The following is a 20,364-nucleotide window of genomic DNA, read 5'->3' as shown; positions in this document are numbered from 1 at the left end:
ACATCATAGCTGCACCTTTAAAAAAAAAACTGCCCCACAGTGACGTCTGGCATGTTTTTGTTGAATATCGCGATAATTTGAAGCAGTCAAACGTTTGATGTGGAATAATCCTGGAATCAGTACTCCTCATCTGAGATCAGTGGTGTAGTTGCGCACTCTCACGTCAACAGGACAACAGTCTGAACAGCACAGAAACTCTTGAGATTTAGTAGTCTTGTAGTTCTACTGTGCTACACAGTAGTTTTTTAACCTTCTCAAATTCCTCTCAAAACCAATACTGGGATTCCCTGAAAAACCTGGAAAATTGGAGGCTAGTTTACTTGCATCAGAACTGCTGGGGTGCGGCAGATGTAACAACAATATCATTATTTGGAGAAATTCGTAGTTGTAGTTAAATAAAGTTGTCACTTTTTTGCCTGTCTTTTCTGTGATTTGACATTATTTAAAAAGTGTTTTTAATTTAAGAACTCTCTCACTGTCTGTCGCTGGATGTGTGGGTGACTACCAGAGGGCAAGTGGCTCGTCTTTCTGCAATAACCTAGCAGATACCAGAGAAGAAGCAGACGACAGCGGGACCAGCTCGCCAAAGGTAGCTCCACTACTGCATAGCACCTCTCATCATGAGTTTATGTACTGTTTATGTATCACCAAAGTGATACATAAACAGTGTTTTGTGCAATAAAATAAATAAAATACACTGTATGTATTACATTTACATTTATTAATTTAGCTGACGCTTTTACCCAAAGCAACTTACAATTGCTAAATATAATAGGTCGCACACCTCTGGAGCAACTAGGGGTTAAGTGTCTTGCTCAGGGACACATTGGTGTCTCACAGTGGATTCGAACCCAGGTATCTCATACCAAAGGCATGTGTCTTATCCACTGCGCCATCACAAACCCATCTTATACATTATATATACTGTACTTAGTATATCTTTAGCTGGTTTGCAGACTAAAGTCATCAAAGCTGTTATGATTTTGAGATATTGAGATATTTAATACTGTGATTATTCAATACCATGATGACCACGATCAACCTGCCCCTTACATATAGGACTACCAACCAGCAGAGTACGGTCTAGACCTGCTCTTTTATGAAAAGCGCTCAGAGAAAACTGTTGTTGTGATTTGGCAGTATATAAATAAAATTGAATTGAATTGAAAATTGAATTGGTCACCATTCAGATGTCCTCCTTGGTGTGGGATGCAAACACTGTGTGGTCATGTTTCACAGATGGACAGATCTGACATAGAGGATGACCCAGAGGAGGGGGAGATCAACAATAAAGGGGAAAAAGAGAGAGATATGGAAGAATCCACTTTAAACCCAAACCCTCTCAGCCAACTGGACTTCTACCAAGCCGACCCCTTCACCCACTGTCAGAGTATGTATCAGACATGGAGTCAAGCTGAGAATACATTTCACTGAAAACTTGGTAATAGAAATACTGGAAGTATAGATTTTTTTCATTTGTTCATCCGTCATGAGAAGGTAGTACTAGTAAAATGTTTTGTTTTAGGTCTACCGCTAGGCCTTCTGAATTCTACCAGCTCCTACTAGGCCATATATGGCTATATAAGAAATACATAGGTAGGGACACACATTAGGACTGTTGAGGAGATTCGGAATATTATATGAAAAGTTTCTAAATTGAAGTCTTCACATCCAGTCATACTCTGTGCGCACTGCCCACATCTCTTCATTAAGGATCTCACTGAGCTCCTTCCTTTTGTTGGCCTTTTCAGCGCAAATGTTTCTGCACATGAACAGTGAAGGCTGCTGGTTGCCACACATTATATTTTTGGTACAAGAACAGCATTCTTGCTGGATTTGCAGGATCCGTCTACGGTTAGAACTGGTCAGTGATTACTGACCAGTCGGTCAGTGTGTTGTCTAATTTAAGTACTGAGCTGTAAGGTTTATTCTCCTTCTTGACTGTCAAAGACTTCTTTGAGTGAATTATGTTGAGCTGTTTCCTCCTGCTCAGGCCAACTTGTTGGCTTATTTAAATCTTTCCACTGGTTTTAGTGGTAACTGAACTTCTCCAAAGCCCAATTGTGTATGTGTTTAATGATTAAAGGACTGTTGAAGGACTTTTTTTTCCTGTCTACCATATGGACTCGTTTTATTTATTAGAGGCTTTTCAGATATGCAGAGGAGGAGCAGAATTTAAGTTATATTTATGATGATGTTATAGACTGATGCGTAGATGCCATAACTAAACCAGTTGCATGATTTCAGGCATGTTGGAGACAGTTTTTAGGTAGGTGTGACAGACAACGCAGCATTACAAATCAAGACACATTTTAATTAGCATTGGTAAATGTTTAAGGAGATCGGGACAGTTCATAGTTAGCTCTGGTATAGCATATGCAAACAAAACACTGCACTATAGTTTGAAAATTCATCTAACACGACCCAGAATCTAAAAGTGAGCTGATTTAGAGTTACTCCATACTAGATCTTGTATGGAGGAAAAGCATTGTTTCATTGACAGCTGGGTGTTGGCCGGTGTGGTCTGTTTTAATGGCGAACACACCCACCTGTGATTTACTATTGTTTTAGTGTTGCATTACTGTTACATAGGGTGTGGAAAAAGCATGTAGTCATCACTAGTTGGCAGGGCAAGCAGTTTTAGACTGTTGGCTGTGACTGAAGATGTCACATTGGGTTTATGAGTGTAAAAAACTACTATTACCATTATTTTCCATTTATATTTTAGACCAAACAAGTACTAAATTAAATGAGAAAATAAGCAGCAGGTTAATCAATAATGAAAATGGTTGCTTCTATAAAAAAAACATTTAACTTTCTTTTCTACTGATGATTCAACCAGGACACTTACGTTTATCCAAGCTTTGAAGTCCTCCACTTGCCAGTTACTGAACATTGTCATTCATTAACTTTTAATGAATGCTCACATCTGCACCAAACTTTACATGTAGGATGAGAGTCCCGCCCTGATCACATGTACATACCGACATTCACCCACAGTCATAGCGCCACCTGCTGGCAACAGGAAGTGACCTTTAACGAAGCAGCCCCCGCCGCACGTTTCACCTGCATGTACAAATTTTCTGTGGTACGTGTATCTTGTCCAGACGTACCAAAAAGCCTCTTGGAGCGATGCCCTAAAACCAACAGGAAGTCGGCCATTTTTAATTTTACGTCAAATTTTTGGATGATTTACACACTCCCTACTTTAACGAACTCCTCCTAGGGATTTAGTCCGACCGACCTCAAATTTCTGCTGTGCCTTCTAAAGGCATTGAAGATGTAAAGTTGTGCTATCTGTGAGTTTTCGTCAATGGGCGTGTCCGTGGCGTGGCGTCAAAGATCAACTCTTCGCCATGACACAGGAAGTTGTTGTAACTTCAGTGTACATGCTCACATCTGAATAAAACTTTACGTGCTTGATAACTCTCCCACCCCGCAGACATCTACATGCCAATACCGATTTATATTTATAGCAGCAAGTGCTATGTAGCTCCACATAGGGGACACAGGAAGTGACATATAACACGTTCATACAGCGTCGGAACCGCGTAGCAAATTCACAGCCGCACCAGCAGAGCTCCAGAATATGCAACTACAAGCGCGAGGGCCCGACCAATGCTGCTTGCAGCTTCAATTTGGGTTTATTATTATTATTATTTATTATTAACAGTGATGTTCAAAAGAGTGCCGAACCATGTGTATGCTCTGACCTATGTATATTGTGACTTTATAGCGAGCCAGCCACGTGCATCCTGTACCCAGTTTATCCTGCCCCTTTTCAAATTTCTTTCTCCCTATATTTGTAGATAACCTCTTCGACGAAGACCTGTTCCCTAAAACTGACTCATCTGGTGAGTAATAATACACTCCGTATTTGCTGTTTATTTTACTTTATTTTAGGAATTAAGGGTTTTGTCCTGGACATGTTGTTGGTGGAGATCAGGTAAATGACAAGTCAAGGTGACCCCTAACCCACTTGTCATATACGTTGTTGCTTGAAACTCTTTGAACTCAAGTATAGTTAAATTTTGTTGCACTATTTTATGTACCACCTTAAATCTAGTGTAAACTAACTGTAAATCCTGTGATCCTAAATGCTTTTAGACAGCAGTGACAAGTTAATTTACTCAAGCACTGTACTGAAGTAAAAATTTGATGTACTTGTTTGTGTATTTTACATTTTAACTGGCATGGTTCTAAGCTTTTGTTAAATTTGCCAGATGGATTCACTTCAGACCCTTTCAAAGGCAGTGACCCCTTTGCAGCAGATATTTTGTTCCCAGAGGTGAATGTCTGCACCGCTGAGGGGTCAGGAAATGTTGTTGATGAGGCTGACACCAGTCTGTCCTGTGCTGAAAACAAAGCCTCAACAGGAACTCAGTGCTTTGAGTCTGAATTCCCTGATGAAGACAGTGACATAGAGATCAGCTACAGTCGAGAGGACCTGGATGCCATCGCTTTGATTGATGATTCTTGTGGGTTTAAACCCATTCAGAGCTCATCAGAGGAGCTGGGGCCAGAACCCATCCAAGGCTGGAAGTCCCAGAATCAGTATTCTGTAGAATCAGATCCTAATGGGTATGAGCTGGACCTTGGCACTGTCTCTCCTCCTTCTGACATTGAAGAACACAGTATGGGATCTCTAGCTGGAGATGCTAATGCTGAGGCAACAGAAGAACTGGAACAAGGTAATCCATTCCCACCTTTGATTTACATACTGTTTACACTTCTTTTGTGTGAGTAGACTGGTGCTATAACTCATATTTCATGCTTTCCTACTTAAAGGGATGTTTTGGTTTTATGTGGCTGTCCAATCAGTGTTGATGGTAAATGCAGTCCATTGCAAAGCCATGGGATTTCTAGTCTCCACCTCTAGGTAGCCAGGAGGCGTGGTTTAGATGCCACTCAAAAACTAAACTTTGTATTGCCAATTAGCTGACATCCCAAAATATGAGTGCAGAAACAGCGGAGAGAGGCAAAGGCTGCCACTGCAGTCGATGCCATGTTAGAGGATATGGCCTTAGAGGAGACGCTCCAAAACCTTAGCTGCCAAGAACTAGGGCTGCAACTAATGGCTATTTCATAGTCTATTCGTTTATACATCAGCTTTTACATTCAGCTTGAGGTTGTTTCAGGCATGTGTTAATTAACAATTAAGACAATAATCATCAATGCTGCATTCAAAAAAACATCTTTTAATTAAAGCTGAAAGCAGCGTTGGGCGGGCCCTCGCACGTGCAGCGCGTCGGGGGGTTAGGCAGCCGCGTTGCATATTCTCGAGTTCTGCCGGTGCGGCTGTGAATTTGATACGCGCTTCGGACGCTGCACGAAGGTGTTATACGTCACTTCCTGTGTCCCCTATGTGGAGCTACATAGCACTTGCCGCTATGAATATGTAGATGTCTGCGGGGTGGGAGAGTTATCAAGCACGTAAAGTTTGGTTCAGATGTGAGCATGTACACTGAAGTTACAACAACTTCCTGTGTCATGGCGAAGACTTGATCTTTGACGCCACGCCACGGACACGCCCATTGACGAAAACTCACAGATAGCACAACTTTACATCTTCAATGCCTTTAGAAGGCACAGCACAAATTTGAAGTCGGTCGGACTAAATCCCTAAGAGGAGTTCGTTAAAGTAAGGAGTGTTTAAATCATCAAAATTTGACGTAAAATTCAAAATGGCCGACTTCCTGTTGATTTTAGGGCATCGCTCCATGAGGCTTTTTGGTACATCTGGACATTATACACGTACCACAGACAATTCGTACATGTAGGTCAAACGTGCAGCGGGGGCTGCTTCGTTAAAGGTCACTTCCTGTTGCCAGCAGGTGGCGCTATGACTGTGGGTGAATGTCGGCATGTACATGTGTTCAGGGCGGGACTCTCATCCTACATGTACACTTTGGTGCAGATGTGAGCATGTACACTGAAGTTACAACAGCTTCCTGTGTCATGGCGAAGAGTTGATCTTTGACGCCATGCCATGGACACGCTCATTGACGAAAACTCGCAAATAGCACAACTTTTCATCGTCAATGCCTTTAGAAGGCACAGCAGACATTTGACGTCGATCCGACTAAATCCCTAGGAGGAGTTCGTTCAAGTACGAAGTGTGTAAATCATCCAAAAATGGCCGTGAGATTCAAAATGGCCGACTTCCTGTTGAGTTTAGGGTATGGGTTCTTGAGGCTTTTTTGTGCGTCTTGATATGATACATGTCCCCAGAAAATTTCATGCATGTAGGTTGAACGTGAACGAGGGGCTAATTTTTTCCAATTTTCGAGGTGGCGCTAGCGAGTCATTTTGCCACACCCATGCGCGAAACCCATAAAATACGAAATTTTTCACCAGTTCTGACATGTGTGCAAAGTTTGGTGAGTTTTCGGTTTATGCTCAGGTCCCCAAAATGGAGCTTACTTTGCACAAAAAAGAAATATATATAAAATCTTAGCAAATTGAATAGGGACCTCGCACAGTTCTGCTCAGGCCCTAATAATCTTAGCAAATTCAATAGGGACCTCGCACGGTCGTGCTCGGGCCCTAAAAATAAATAAATAATCTTTACAAATTCAATAGGGACCTCGCATGGTCGTGCTCGGGCCCTAAATATAATCTTTACAAATTCAATAGGGACCTTACACGGTCGTGCTCGGGCCCTAAATATAATCTTTACAAAGTTGTCAAGCACGTAAAGTTTTGTTCAGATGTGGTTCGTGCTCAGGCCCTAAATATAATCTTTATAAATTCAATAGGGACCTTGCACGGTTCGTGCTCGAGTCATTTTCCCACGGCCATGCGCGAAACCCATAAAATACGAAATTTTTCACCACTTCTGACATGTGTGCAAAGTTTGGTGAGTTTTCAAGTATTTTGTGCGAGGGCCCGCCCAACGCTGCTTGCAGCTTTAATTACGTGGATTGTATTTAGGAACAGAGTAATTCACTCAGTAGCCTAACCATATCTCCAGCTGCATTTCAACAGATAACACTGTTAATGCTGTCTCTCCATCCCTCCAAAGAAAAAAATCACTACTGTAAGTACAGTTACCATAGTAATCAATGCACATTTTACGAAAAGTGATGCAAATATAGTCTGCTGTTATGTGTTGTAACGTCACACCTCTTCCCTCCAAAATTAAACACAAAACGGATAATACTGCTTCCCCGACTCCCCAGAAGAAATGGTATCATATGTAAGTATAAGGATAGTAATCAGAACACACGCCTTTAATATTTATCCGAAAACTGCTGCAAATATAGTCGCTGCTGGTGTCTGTCCCACCTGAAACCATTCAAAGTGGTTGACAGCGCGGATTGGTTGGAACTACTGAGAACTGCATGGAGCACGTGGCGGCGAGATCAAAGAGTGTCGTAACTCTCTTATTTAAGGGCTCTGGTTGTGATTACGTTGAAAGTGACCAATCATAAGAGGGTCAGTGCCCTCCCTGGTTTCCGCCCGCAAACAGTCAAAAGTCATGTAGATTCGAGCGAGCAGAAATCAGCTGAGCGAGCAGAAATCCACTGCGCGAGCTAACCACCCCGCAAGCAGAAGCCCACTGCGCGCGAGCAGGATTCCACTGTGCAAGCAGAGTTATTCTTTGAGAGCATACCAGGCGCTCGCTCGCAGCTACCTGTACAGCTCTCGGTTGTTGAAATTGTGTGCGAGTATTTTGTCGTGCGCGCGGGAAGGTAAATTTTTGCGCGTGTGGAGTAACATAATTTGCTCGTGAGCATGTTTTACACGCTCACAACTTATGACCAAAAATAAACACCATACAGGTGGATCACATCAAGGAGAACAGAACAGGAAGCAAAGCAAAACACAGACAGCAAACACAAACAACTTCAGAATAAAACAGGAAGCAAAGTACACGGGAACACACCAGGACAAATCTACCAAAGTAAAACACAAAACATGGACTGAGACCGGACCAAACAGGAGACAGGACTACACCAAAACATGGAGACACAGGACTACACTAAAACATGGAGACACAGGACTAAGGACTCGAACAGGTAAAAAACATGCAGATGAACATAAGAATAAACTAAGCTACAAAACCCTAAACAAGACAAGATCAAAAATGAAACACAGAAATGCACAGACCAGGAATAACACTAACATGAACTAAAGCATAGAACTAAGAACTAAGGCACTGGACTAAGAACTGAGGCAAAGAACTGAAATGCAGGACTAAGACCTAAGATAAGAGACAAGACCGACACTAAGTAAACCTAAACATCCGAATGAATAAAATTATAAACAAGGCTACACAGAGAAACACAGAACCAAAAACAAACTTAAACAGGATCAACAAAACAAAGAGCAAACATGGGCAAAACACTAGAACACAAGACATGGAACCAAAACAAGACCAGAATCCTTAACTCATAACAAAGACAAACCTGCCTAATACTTTCACAGTCAGCCCCAGGCCTATTAATGATTCAGCAGTAAGAATCACAGTTGGTTCCCCTCCTCCAGGGAAAAAAACTAAGCTATTATGTATAGTTCACACACTGATGTGGTTATAAGATTTTTGAAAAAACACTACGAACTTGAAGCAGCATATGAAGGCTAACCACCTGGGAATTGAGGTAAGTTAATTGGGGTTGGGCCGATAGACGATGTCATCGTCCATCAGAGATGGCTGACAGATAGTCGATGGTTGAGCAGGCATCATGATTGTAAAACCCTGCCCCCCGACAAAAAAAATCAAAATTTTCCACACCGCCCTGTGACAGCAGGTTTTAATCACCACGAACATTATTATAAATTTTAAATATGCTTTGCACCTTTCTCAGAATTCTCCTTTCCCCACACTGAGATACAATAGAGGCCGGTAAAACACCGGCTTGCCCCGCCTCTGTCTTGTAACGTCATAGGCTACCAAGTTTTTACCATTAACACTAACTGGACATCTAGCTCAGGGATACATTGGTTGACGTGTCACAGTGTCGGATTGAACCTGGGTCTCTGACACCAAAGGCTTGTGTCTTATCCACTGCATCATCACCACCCCTATTAATATGGTCTCAAAGGTAATTGATCATCACCGTGTGTAGCTAAGAACCTTCCATTACACAAGTAAAAGCTTCAGTAATTAATTTGACAATAAGTGAGAGAAAGAAGAAAGACAGAGAGAGAGAGCAAGAGAGAGTAAAAGAAAGAGGGCCAAGCATAAAAACAAAACTATATATATATATATAACTATAATGTCATTAAAACACAGCTTGCCAGCTGCAGGCTGACAGTCTTTAAAGCTCTCTCCACCGATAAAACGCAGTATTCAACATTCAAAACAATAAAAAAAAACAGTTGCTTAACACATTAAAACTTGACTCACCCTCACCAGTTTACCTTGATGTGGACAGATAAAAAAAGCACAAATGAACTCCAAAACGTCATCAGTATTATATCCATGCAGAATATCAAAAACATACCACAAAGACCTCTCCCCACCAGTGCAAGAGTCGGGGGATGGTGGCCAGTAGGCCTATTGGCCTAATAGTGATACACACTAATGTAATTAATGTAAGCTAGCAGTATCAGCTAGTGGGATGCCTATTACACTGATATTAATTCACTAGGTGTATTATATGAAATGGTGAAAATTTGGTTATATCACAAGACATTGTGTCAGACAATGTATGCCATCATGCCCATTTTACACCGTACCATGACATGTTAATTGCACTATTTTTGCACATCTGCACATTGCTCCATGTACAATTTCCACATGTATATGATAATTCATCAGTTGCACAACTGTTAATTCGTCTGCCTGCACAATGACAAAGTGTATATATCTGTTAATTTTTTTTTTCTACGTCTGATGTTTACAATTTTTATATTTGAAGCTTATTTTATATCTCTATTCATCAAATTATCTTCATTGTATTTTTGGTTTATACATATATTTTATTTTACTTTTATTGTAGGCATTTGATGTGGACAGCAAAGTAAGAATTTCAACACTTTGAATCTTGAATGCCATCTAGACCTACCAAAGCAGTTAAAATTAAATTCTTGAAGATTCTTACCATTTTCTTACAAGTTGTTCACCAGGAAATCCAGTCCTTTCTATTGTTTTCTCCTGTCTCTCCTTGAGAGGGGTCAAGTGGAGTCGTAAACCTTGACCTGTGACTTTGAGTGTTTTGAAAGCCGGCTATTAATAAACTGTATTATTATTACAAAAAAGCCTAAGTGCAAATGTTTTTGATCAAGTTGAAACAGTTCCAACTTGTGCCCACACATCTTTGACTCATCTTTGTGCCACCCAGGTCAAGTTTTTACCTATTAAAGTCCACCTAGGTTTCCATTGTGTTACATGTTGATTTCCATGTAAAACCTTTCTTAAATTTGTAACTATGAAATAGTAGAAATAGTAGTACTAGTAAAATAATAATTATCCTGCTTTATTTTCTAAATTGTATGTCCTTTGACATTGAGCTCTACATCTACAAGTTTGAACGATTCTCTTGATCCTCTTTATAGACTTTTTAAACATTTGACTATAGTGTTTCATATTTTTTTGTATGCAAGAATAAAATTTGCGTCATTTGAACCAGTAGTTTTATTTTGTTGCTTTTTAAGGCCACTGAAATTGTCTTCTTTTTTTAGGTCTGATTTCTGGTTCCGCTCAGGCTGTCCCTGAGCTCGGCCAACAACTCCTGTCAGAACCAGATTGGACAGGTGCTATAGAGGAAACCCTGTCATGTGATGTTACTTCCAGTCAGGGGGCTGATTGGGTTAGCAACATTGAAGACAAACCCCATAATCCTGTAACTCCCCAAAACTCACTAGGCTCCCAGAGCATCTTCATCCAGCCCGAGTCAGATCAGAACAGAGAACTGAGCTTTGAGTTTAGCTATGAACCAACAAGTCAGTCTTCCTTTGACCCATATGGGTTTAAACTTAGTCCAGAACATTCTAGTCACACCCTCTTAGACCCTGATGAGGCAGAACTGAGTCCAGAACCCACTGAAAACGATCTGATCTTCGACTCAGTGCCCCCCTCTTCTCAACCAGACCAATTGAAATTTGATCCATATGGGTTTGACATCACTTCCTCCCAGATGGTACAGGACTCTGACCCTTATGGCTTTAATCTCAGCCCTGAGGAAGAGAACCAAGAGATACTGGACATCTGTGGCCATCATAACCAGGAGGCAATGGACCTTTGCACCTGTGACAACAATGAGCAAGTAGAACACTCTAAATATAGCAATCAGGAAGTACTGGAACCTCATAACCATGACAACCAAGAAGTGCTTGAACATTGTAGCCATAATAACCAGAAACTGCTATATTTGTTTAACAATGGAAACCAAGAAGTGTTGGAACCTTCTAGCCTTGACAACAGTCAGATAGTTAGCAACGAAAACCAGGAACTTCTGGATTTTTGTAGTGATGATAACCAGGAGGTGGTCGAACCCTATCACAATATCACCATTGAGGAACTACTTGAACCATGTAACTATGGTAACCAAGAAGTGCTGGAACCTTGTAGCCATGGCATTCGGGAACTGCTGGATTTCTCCTGTCCTGAAAATCAAGAAGTACTGGATTTAGATAGCCATGTAAACCAAGAACTACTAGATTTTGGTAGCAAAGAAAATCAGGAAGTGCCAGTTTCAGGTAGCCACGGCAACCAGGAACTCCTGGATCTTGGTAGGAATGAAAATCAGGAATTGCTAGACGTAGGTAGCCATGACAACCAGGAGGTGCTGGACTTGGTTAGTAAGGAAGTTTTCCCTGAAGCTAACAATAACCAATGTATTGTGGAACCAGAGCTCAATGTCAGTCTCACTAATAACAGCTCAGACAGTGATGTGGCATCAGAAGACCTGCTGGGACTCGAGCTCAGTAACACCAGTATCTGCACTCCCAACAAAACCAGTACCAGCACCAGTACTGCTGACAGCGTCAACATTGCTGTCAGCAACATGTCTAACCAGGACTTCGGTACATCCAATTCTCCCACCAGTCACAACTTATTAGAAGGGGATCTGGGTTCAGTGTTTGGGGCCGGAGGATACATCAGCTGTCCTGATGTAGCTGACGACCTAGAGCCTCTGGATAGAAGGCAGGCAAACCCAGTAGCAGAGCCAGTACGACCGGTCAGACCAGTTAGGCCTCCTCGGCCCTCACTCAGGGTAAGTTGGAAACCACACACATGCAACTCATATATGATAAATACAGGTATCTATTGGTCCAATCTGTTTTTTTGTGTCCAAGACCCTGACCGAGTTAGTCCATATCCCAATAATATTCATTCTAATTGGGTTGTAGGGTCCCATTGTATTTGGTTCTGTTCAAGTCAACTGTATTTTGGATGCTTTAGTCTATTTGTTTAGTCTATTTATTCATTTATTTTTGCACGTTGGGTTTGGGTAGGTCCTCCGTTAATTTGGATCAGTTTAAAACACTTAGGTTAGACTTAGGGCTGGAGCGATTCGTCGACGTAATCGATTAAGTAAATATGTCGACGCGCATTAAGTGCGTTATCCCGCAGCACTTTGTCTAGACGGCAGCACCGCAAATCATGTTTACTTTCTGTCGCCACATAAGCACGGCATATTATCAGCACGAGGACACGTAATCTGTTAAAATGTTTATTGCCTTCATGTTAAAAGTAATTTCTGCCCCGCTGCGGTCATGGTAACGTAACGTTACAACGCGAGTGATGTAACGATCGGCCACATATGAGCGAGAAAACGGCTGAATTTAATTACAGACCATCTGTGACTGTCTGTACAGTCTGTGAGTCCTTTCAGGTGTTACATACATTTTATTATACTGCATCACTTAATATTGAAATGAATCCATGTCAGAAACATTTAAAGTTTTAAGTAAAGTAGCCTGATTAATTTCTGTTATTGTTTAGTAACACATCAGTGACGTGGAAATTTGATTCATTTTAAGATTTGCTGCTAATGTCATTAGTCTAATGTGCTGAAATTCATCAGGATGATTGAATAAAATATAGATTTATTGATTAGACATGTTTTTGATATTTATTTAGGTTAAATTGGTATGTTAATCGAGTAATAGGCAACTTTTCTTTCTTTAGAATAAACAAAATTAGTCGTTAGATTAATCACCTAATCGAAAAAATAATCGTTAGATTAATCGACTTGAAAAATAATTGATATGTACAGCCCTAGTTAGACTATAGTTAATTAATTTATCATGCTGAATTCATTTTCTTTTTATATAACTGTTCAAATGTCACTGGTCAGCATGATTTCATTGTTTTATAGAAGTTGGTTCCTCCTGGTCACTTTTTTCACAGTGATCTTTAGTTTTACAGCCCCACATACGTTACAAAGCCTTTTATGATCACATTAGTTATTACAGGGACCCAGTAAAGACTCGAAGCATCCAGTAGTTTGTCAATTACTTAGTCTGTCACCAGAGAGCGTACGTATGGAGCGATGCCCTAAACCCAACAGGAAGTCGGCCATTTTGAATTTTACGTCAAATTTTGGATGATTTACACACTTTGTACTTTAACGAACTCCTCCTAGGGATTTTGTCCGACCAACCTCAAATTTGTGCTGTGCCTTCTAAAGGCATTGAAGATGAAAAGTTGTGCTATCTGTGAGTTTTTGTCAATGGGCGTATCCATGGCGTGGCGTCAAAGATCAACTCTTCGCCATGACACAGGAAGTTGTTGTAACTTCAGTGTACATGCTCACATCTGCACCAAACTGTACATGTAGGATGAGAGTCCCGCCCTGAACACATGTACATGCCGACATTCACCCACAGTCATAGCGCCACCTGCTGGCAACAGGAAGTGACCTTTATCGAAGCAGCCCCCGCCGCACGTTTCACCTACGTATACAAATTTTCTGTGGTACGTGTATCTTGTCCAGACGCACAAAAAAGCCTCTTGAAGCGATGCCCTAAACCCAACAGGAAGTCGGCCATTTTGAATTTTACGTCAAATTTTGGATGATTTACACACTTCGTACTTTAACGAACTCCTCCTAGGGATTTTGTCCGACCAACCTCAAATTTGTGCTGTGCCTTCTAAAGACAGATGAAAAGTTGTGCTATCTGTGATTTTTCGTCAATCTGCGTATCCGTGGCGTGGCGTCAAAGATCAACTCTTTGCCATGACACAGGAAGTTGTTGTAACTTCAGTGTACATGCTCACATCTGAACAAAACTTTACGTGCTTGATAACTCTCCCACCCCGAAGACATCTACACACCAATACCGATTTATATTGATAGCGGCAAGTGCTATGTAGCTCCACATAGGGGACACAAGAAGTGACATACAACACCTTCATGCAGCGTCGGAACCCGCATAGCAAATTCACAGCCGCACCGGCAGAGCTCCAGAATATGCAACACGGCCGGCTCACACCCTGACACGCTACAAGTGCGAGGGCCCGCCCAACGCTGTTTGCGTCCCCATCCCCCAATTGGAAGGCAGTGTCTCGAGATTTCAGCAGGGAATGGACCTCAGCTGTCAACCACTGCTTCTTGTTCTAGTGTGTGGTGATCGGCTTCATGCATTCACTATGTAGGGCCCTGTGATTTCTATGATGAGGAAAACACAGACAGAATTGCAGAAATTGACAATAAAAATGAGAAACTGTAACACAATAAACTTGGAATATCTTGGAATCTGCCTTTTTTGGATGCAATTTATAAAAATATGTGCTTTTCTTAGCATTACAAATGTTTTCCCACCACAGCACTTAATGCTATGTTTTGGTATCATTTACGGGCTTCTGTCCTCTGCTGTCTCTGTCGGTGTGTCATGGCTCCTCTGGCCCACACACACACCACCCCCGTCATATTGAAGACAGTCAATGCATTAGTAAGTGCGGGGTAGTGGGTTCTATTTCTATTACTAGTAGGTTTTTTCTCATTTCACTATATTAATTCTCCACCTTATTTTAATGTTTCCTCACTACTTGAATCTGCTCCCTTTACCTTCAGCATCCCTTTTCCGGCCAAACAGCCAAAGTTCTGTTCCAATTCAAAGTCGCATCTAGCCAAGTACAGTCAAATACCCGGATGTGTTCTCGCTCCGCCCCTTTTTACCGAGCCTGCATCGGTGGTGACTTGTCTGGACTTTGGATAGCCAGGTATCCCATAATGCATTTCGTGTCATCTGCTGGTGTTGGTCCACTGTGTTTTCTGAGGTCCAAGGTCAACGCAGCCATCTACCAGGAAGTTTTAGAGCACTTCATTCTTCCTGCTGCTGACCAACTTTATGGAGATGCAGATTTCATTTTCCAACAGGACTTGGCACCTGCACACAGTGCCAAAGCTACCAGTACCTGGTTTAAGGACCATGGTATCCCAGTTCTTAATTGGCCAGCAAACTCGCCTGACCTTAACCCTATAGAAAATCTATGGGGTATTGTGAAGAGGAAGATGCGATACGCCAGACCCAGCAATGCAGAAGAGCTGAAGGCCACTATCAGAGCAACCTGGGCTCTCATAACACCTGAGCAGTGCCACAGACTGATCGACTCCATGCCACGTCACATTGCTGCAGTAATTCAGGCAAAAGGAGCCCCAACTAACTATTGAGTGCTGTACATGCTCATACTTTTCATGTTCATACTTTTCAGTTGGCCAACATTTCTAAAAATACTTTTTTAGAAATTCTATTTTTCAGAGATACTGAATTTGGGATTTTCATTAGTTGTCAGTTTTAATCATCACAATTAAATGAAATAAACATTTGAAATATATCAGTCTGTGTGTGATGAATGAATATAATCCAAGTTTCACTTTTTGAATGGAATTACTGAAATAAATCAACTTTTTGATGATGTTCTAATTATATGACCAGCACCTGTATTCATTTATTTAATTTTTTGCTAGATAGTTTGTTGCAATTTGCAAGCTCACCACTAGATGCCAATTTCATCAGATATCACTAGGATTGGCTCAGCTGTTGAAAAGTTATGAAATGAGTAAAATGACTGAAAGTATTAACCAGATCCTCTAAATTATGGATTTTCTACTTTACGAAACAATCCTTCTTGTCCAGTCATACTTACTGGAAGTAGCTTCAGACAATGCTGACAGCTAAATGAATATAATGTTGTGCAATGTAAAAGTGTACTTGCATATGCCCTCAGTCACCTTGTGCATAAAAGACAGTGGTTTTTTGCAGCAATTGAGCTGTTAAAACAGAGGCCCATTTGATTTACCATCATGCTGTCCGTTGTATTTCATGTGCGTTTTAGGCCAAGGAGAAGGCTCAGTCCCAGACTCAGGACATTGACCTGAAGTGATCTCTCACCGACCAACACTCATGTGGGGGTTACAGTGTCAGCAGGGTTCCCATAACAACATGGCAACACGAGATGAAGAGGATGCGGAATGGACAGGTGAATGAAGACCAAGGGGGTTGGACTGAAGGAGTGATGACAAAAAAGATAGGAGGGAGATATCATTCTGCTGTTATTTATGGAAATAATTCTAGTTTCAGATGTTTTTAAGTTTGCAGGTATCAAAGGAAAAAAAGTATGTCAGAATAGAAAGATGAGAAGTAGGCAAGATGTAAAAACTACCAAGGCTGGCTGTCTCCACAAGAGACTGATTACCATTAAAGGTGGGGTAAGCGATTCTGGAGAAATCCAACACCAGGACAAATACCATGATAGAGAGCGAACAATGACACAGCAAGTAAGGGAACTAAGATTAAGCAAACTGTTGTAGCAAACTGTTGCTACACTTGCTGCTGCAAAGCTAACATGATGCTAACATGAAGCTAACATGCAGACAGGACGAGACGGTCCCAGAGCAGCACAGCAACACCAGACAGCGATAATCACAACTCTGCTGCTGCTATAGCTAACATCACAACAGCGTGTCTTGGTGAACTAGAAAGTCTGAATGAAAAACTGAATGTCTGTGGGCAAGTTATTTAACATTAATGACACACATCATGGCTGGAACGGCTGTTGTGTCCTTGTTTGCTTCCCATTTACAGAGCCAGGGCTGAGTACAAACACCGCACACAGAATGGACAGCTAGTGGACCATGTGGAGATACTGACTGAATTTGACAAAAAGACGTGGATTACATTAGAATCATTTACCCCACCTTTAAGGAAAACTGTTTGGCTTATGGCTTCAGTCTATTTCGAGCGATTTATAAAAGTTGGAAACAACTATATTAAAATATTAACATTCTTTCAGGGTGGTCTTACATAAAAAATAATTTATTCCATAGTGTTTTTATCCCAGGTGATGCTTGTTAGTCAACCATGAGGTTGATATTATCTGTTAATTGTTCACAATATTAGCTACCAACACACTCCTTTGTCCTCTCAGTTAAGCTTTCCATTGTTTTTGACAAGTTTTGACAGGGCTAATTGGCCCACTGTTACTCCTAAAGTCCACTGAATCCACTGAGTTATGTGGCCATTATTGTCAATGCTTGTGAGTCCACTAGACGCAGCAGCAGCAGCAGCGTGTCCCAGAAGCGGCTCTCCACTCTGCTCCACAGAGATGGGTAGCAGCTCTATTTTTGACTGATGACGTGTCAAGCAGCACAGAGCAGATCAAACCAAGCAGGAAGTCAGACACATAGAGAATCCAGTCAATTTTCAAAATAAAACACCCTGTGGGGACTCCCGATTGTAAAACAACAATAACCACAGTTAAAACAGACACAAAAAGAAATCATTTAATTATGTAGCCTATTTAATCATAGTTGAAACACAAAAAGCAAACAGTGGTTACCAAATCATCAAAATCTAAACATGCCAGCAAAATCAGGCAGGCAAAATGCTCTGAATCTCAGAAATGCTCCTTATGGGATATACAGTGTGAAGTTGACGAAGCGAAACATTGTCACGCAGAGCCGTGAAGAAGATAGTAGAAGCACAAAAATACATATTAATAACAAGTCAATAACGCTCCACTGCTGAAACGCTTCTGTGGACTATGGCTATGGACGCATCAAAACCGTGGTGCAGCCGTAACACGCCATAGCCAGAGTCAGTGGACTTAAGGAGTCAAAATAATCTTCCTTATTGAGATTTGAGTTTAGTGTTTAGCATGTGTAAGTGGACTGTCACATAGATAACATGTATAAAAATTATATACTCTGTTATTGTGGTTTTCAGATTACCTAGTCAATTAGTAGTTTTAGGTCTAAATTCAGTGAGAACTGTAGAGAGGGTTTGGTTGGGTTGTACAGTGAGTGTACTGTAGCAAATAAAGCAAATAACGTTAACTAAATAATAACATCCTGCTGCCAGTAAAGCAAATTTGAATTGAACTGAGTGCACATCTATACCATCACCATGGTTACATGTCCAGTGTTTTCAGTCATCAGTTTCTTTAATATGCTGCTTAAAGAGTTGTTCACTGCCATCTCTGGCTTAAAGTTTCAAGCCTGGCTCCCCTGATGGGTGTGGTCAGAGGTGTGCTTTGTTGAAACTGTAATGTCACCCAACAGTGATGTCACAGCATCCTGGACTACACCTGCATCTCACTGCCACAAAGTGAGAAGTTAAACCACTAGAGGTCAGCAAAAACAACATTTTCAGGGGAGCAGTAAACAAATGAAACATCACTTGGACATCAAAGCTGAAAACTGTTAAATCGCCTCTATACTGCATTTCACTACATCAGTGTCCCAGTTCTACACCATATGCTAATAATATTAATTAAAAACTATGCATTAACGTTGACTGTGCAAATTTTGATAATTAGTATACAAGACATTGATTTTCTTCATTGTTTGATACTAACACAGAAGGATAAGTGTGAAACTCCAACTTTGAAAGACTACTGCCAATTTCAAATAAGAAAACAACAAATTATATTTTTGTTTTGTTTTAGTTTTCTGAGCCACAGCTAGACTCTTTTTCTTTCACTAATTTACAAAAAACCTGTTGTGCTGCTTTGTGGAGCCAGTGATGTGTAGAGGAAGTTTCATCTTAATGATCGTTTAAACTGAACATTTGTTCTCCAACATGCTGCAGTTTTACAGAAAGGCTGCACCCCACATCTTAACTACATCTTAACTACATTTTTATCTTTTTTTTGCTACTAAAGCTAGCGACCAAACATAGGACAGTTTTCCTTGAAACTCCAAAATAAAAGCATCCCTGTCAAAATAAAAGTATTACATTTTCTGATCTACAGTTTAAACTGAAGATGAATTGCTTGTTTAATTATTTAAATCGAACCAATAAATTAAATCAATATGTTGTCCACATTAGCAAGAGTGTGCACCAACACAACACTCAAAACATTAAAAACCAATTTGAAAGAAATTGAAAATAACTGTTATGGGGAGATAATATTTCAGCTTGTTTAAATTACTACCCATATATCGGTATCTGCATATATGGTGGCTGATGAGTACCAAAAAATAAAACACAGAAATGTCATAGATATGGTTTAGAGAGTAACAATGAAAATTGGTCTATATCTCAGTTTTTAAACTCAAATCAGCTCGGCTATAATATGCACTATATACTAATTGTCATAGTTTAGTGTTTTTGCAGTTGGATCTCGATAAATCAATTTATCTCACAGTATTAACTAACAGGAAAGTGTGAACACATACTGTTAACCTGCTTACCGTTAGTATTATGGATGGGATTGGGATACAGCTAGAATCAGTAACCAGGCGAGATCAGGCATAAGCAGCGCTTGTTTGCTTGAAGAGCGCTGTTTGGCCAGTGGAAACACAGTGAAAGCTTTCAGAGTTTCTTACAGGGAGGTCTGTTTACCCTCATCAAACCAAAGACATCAGAGAGGGGGAGTGAGAGCAGATGAAAGAGCAGAAATGGGCTTCCTGCTGCTGATCTACCACCATGGCATCAGTTTTGATGTACGCCTCTGGGTTGGGTGGGGGTAGTAGTCCTGCTGAATGAATGGTCAGATGAAACTGCATGAAGTAAAACATCATCCTTCTTTTGTTAAGCCTCCCATAACTGTGTTTTTCTGGCCACTTGAGGGCAGCAGAAACAAGCTGTGAACACACCACTGACATGTCATCACCTTTGTTGGTATGGTGAACTTGTAGCAAATAGTTGTTTACTTACACATGCAGCAGTTACGGAGCAACACTATCATCCTGCAGGAGTTGCGTCCACCTGGTAATTGTGAGTCTCTCTACTAGCTCTAGTTTTGGGCTCCTGAAAAAAACAATCTGGCTCTTTAGAGGTTTTTCTCTGAAAACAGCTGGTTACTGTGGCTGAACAGTGAATCTGCAGCCGGACAGATAAACAACAAGTCACTAGCTCCGTAAAGCTAAGGGGAGCAGCAGATTCAGGTGACTAATGACCCTTTTCACAATGTCATTTCATATATTGTTATTGTTACCGATTACAGCTGCTTTAAGGTAACAG

At 40.9% G+C, this 20,364-nt stretch overlaps 1 protein-coding gene across 3 annotated transcripts in view; it reads left to right on the top strand.

Annotated features, from left to right (window-relative positions):
* The window catches only part of LOC119901600, a 59,188-nt gene extending 40,167 nt beyond the window's left edge, over window positions 1–19,021 (top strand). For all 3 annotated transcript variants that reach the window (XM_038717179.1, XM_038717178.1, XM_038717177.1), the window contains exons 6-11: window positions 509–589; window positions 1,240–1,390; window positions 3,810–3,854; window positions 4,224–4,691; window positions 10,630–12,164; window positions 16,235–19,021. In XM_038717179.1, the coding sequence (XP_038573107.1) occupies window positions 509–589; window positions 1,240–1,390; window positions 3,810–3,854; window positions 4,224–4,691; window positions 10,630–12,164; window positions 16,235–16,282 (2,328 nt within the window). In that variant the 3' untranslated portion in view covers window positions 16,283–19,021. The remainder of the gene's footprint in view (window positions 1–508; window positions 590–1,239; window positions 1,391–3,809; window positions 3,855–4,223; window positions 4,692–10,629; window positions 12,165–16,234) is intronic.
* Window positions 19,022–20,364: the final 1,343 nt, after the last annotated feature.

Source organism: Micropterus salmoides, unplaced genomic scaffold (assembly GCF_014851395.1).
Source record: "Micropterus salmoides isolate LMB-PRFRI ecotype aquatic unplaced genomic scaffold, ASM1485139v1 Ms_hic_scaffold_14, whole genome shotgun sequence".
Classification (NCBI taxonomy): Eukaryota; Metazoa; Chordata; class Actinopteri; order Centrarchiformes; family Centrarchidae; genus Micropterus; species Micropterus salmoides.
The sequence above is the reverse complement of the archived record's forward strand: the minus strand, read 5'-3'. Positions and strand labels throughout refer to the sequence as shown.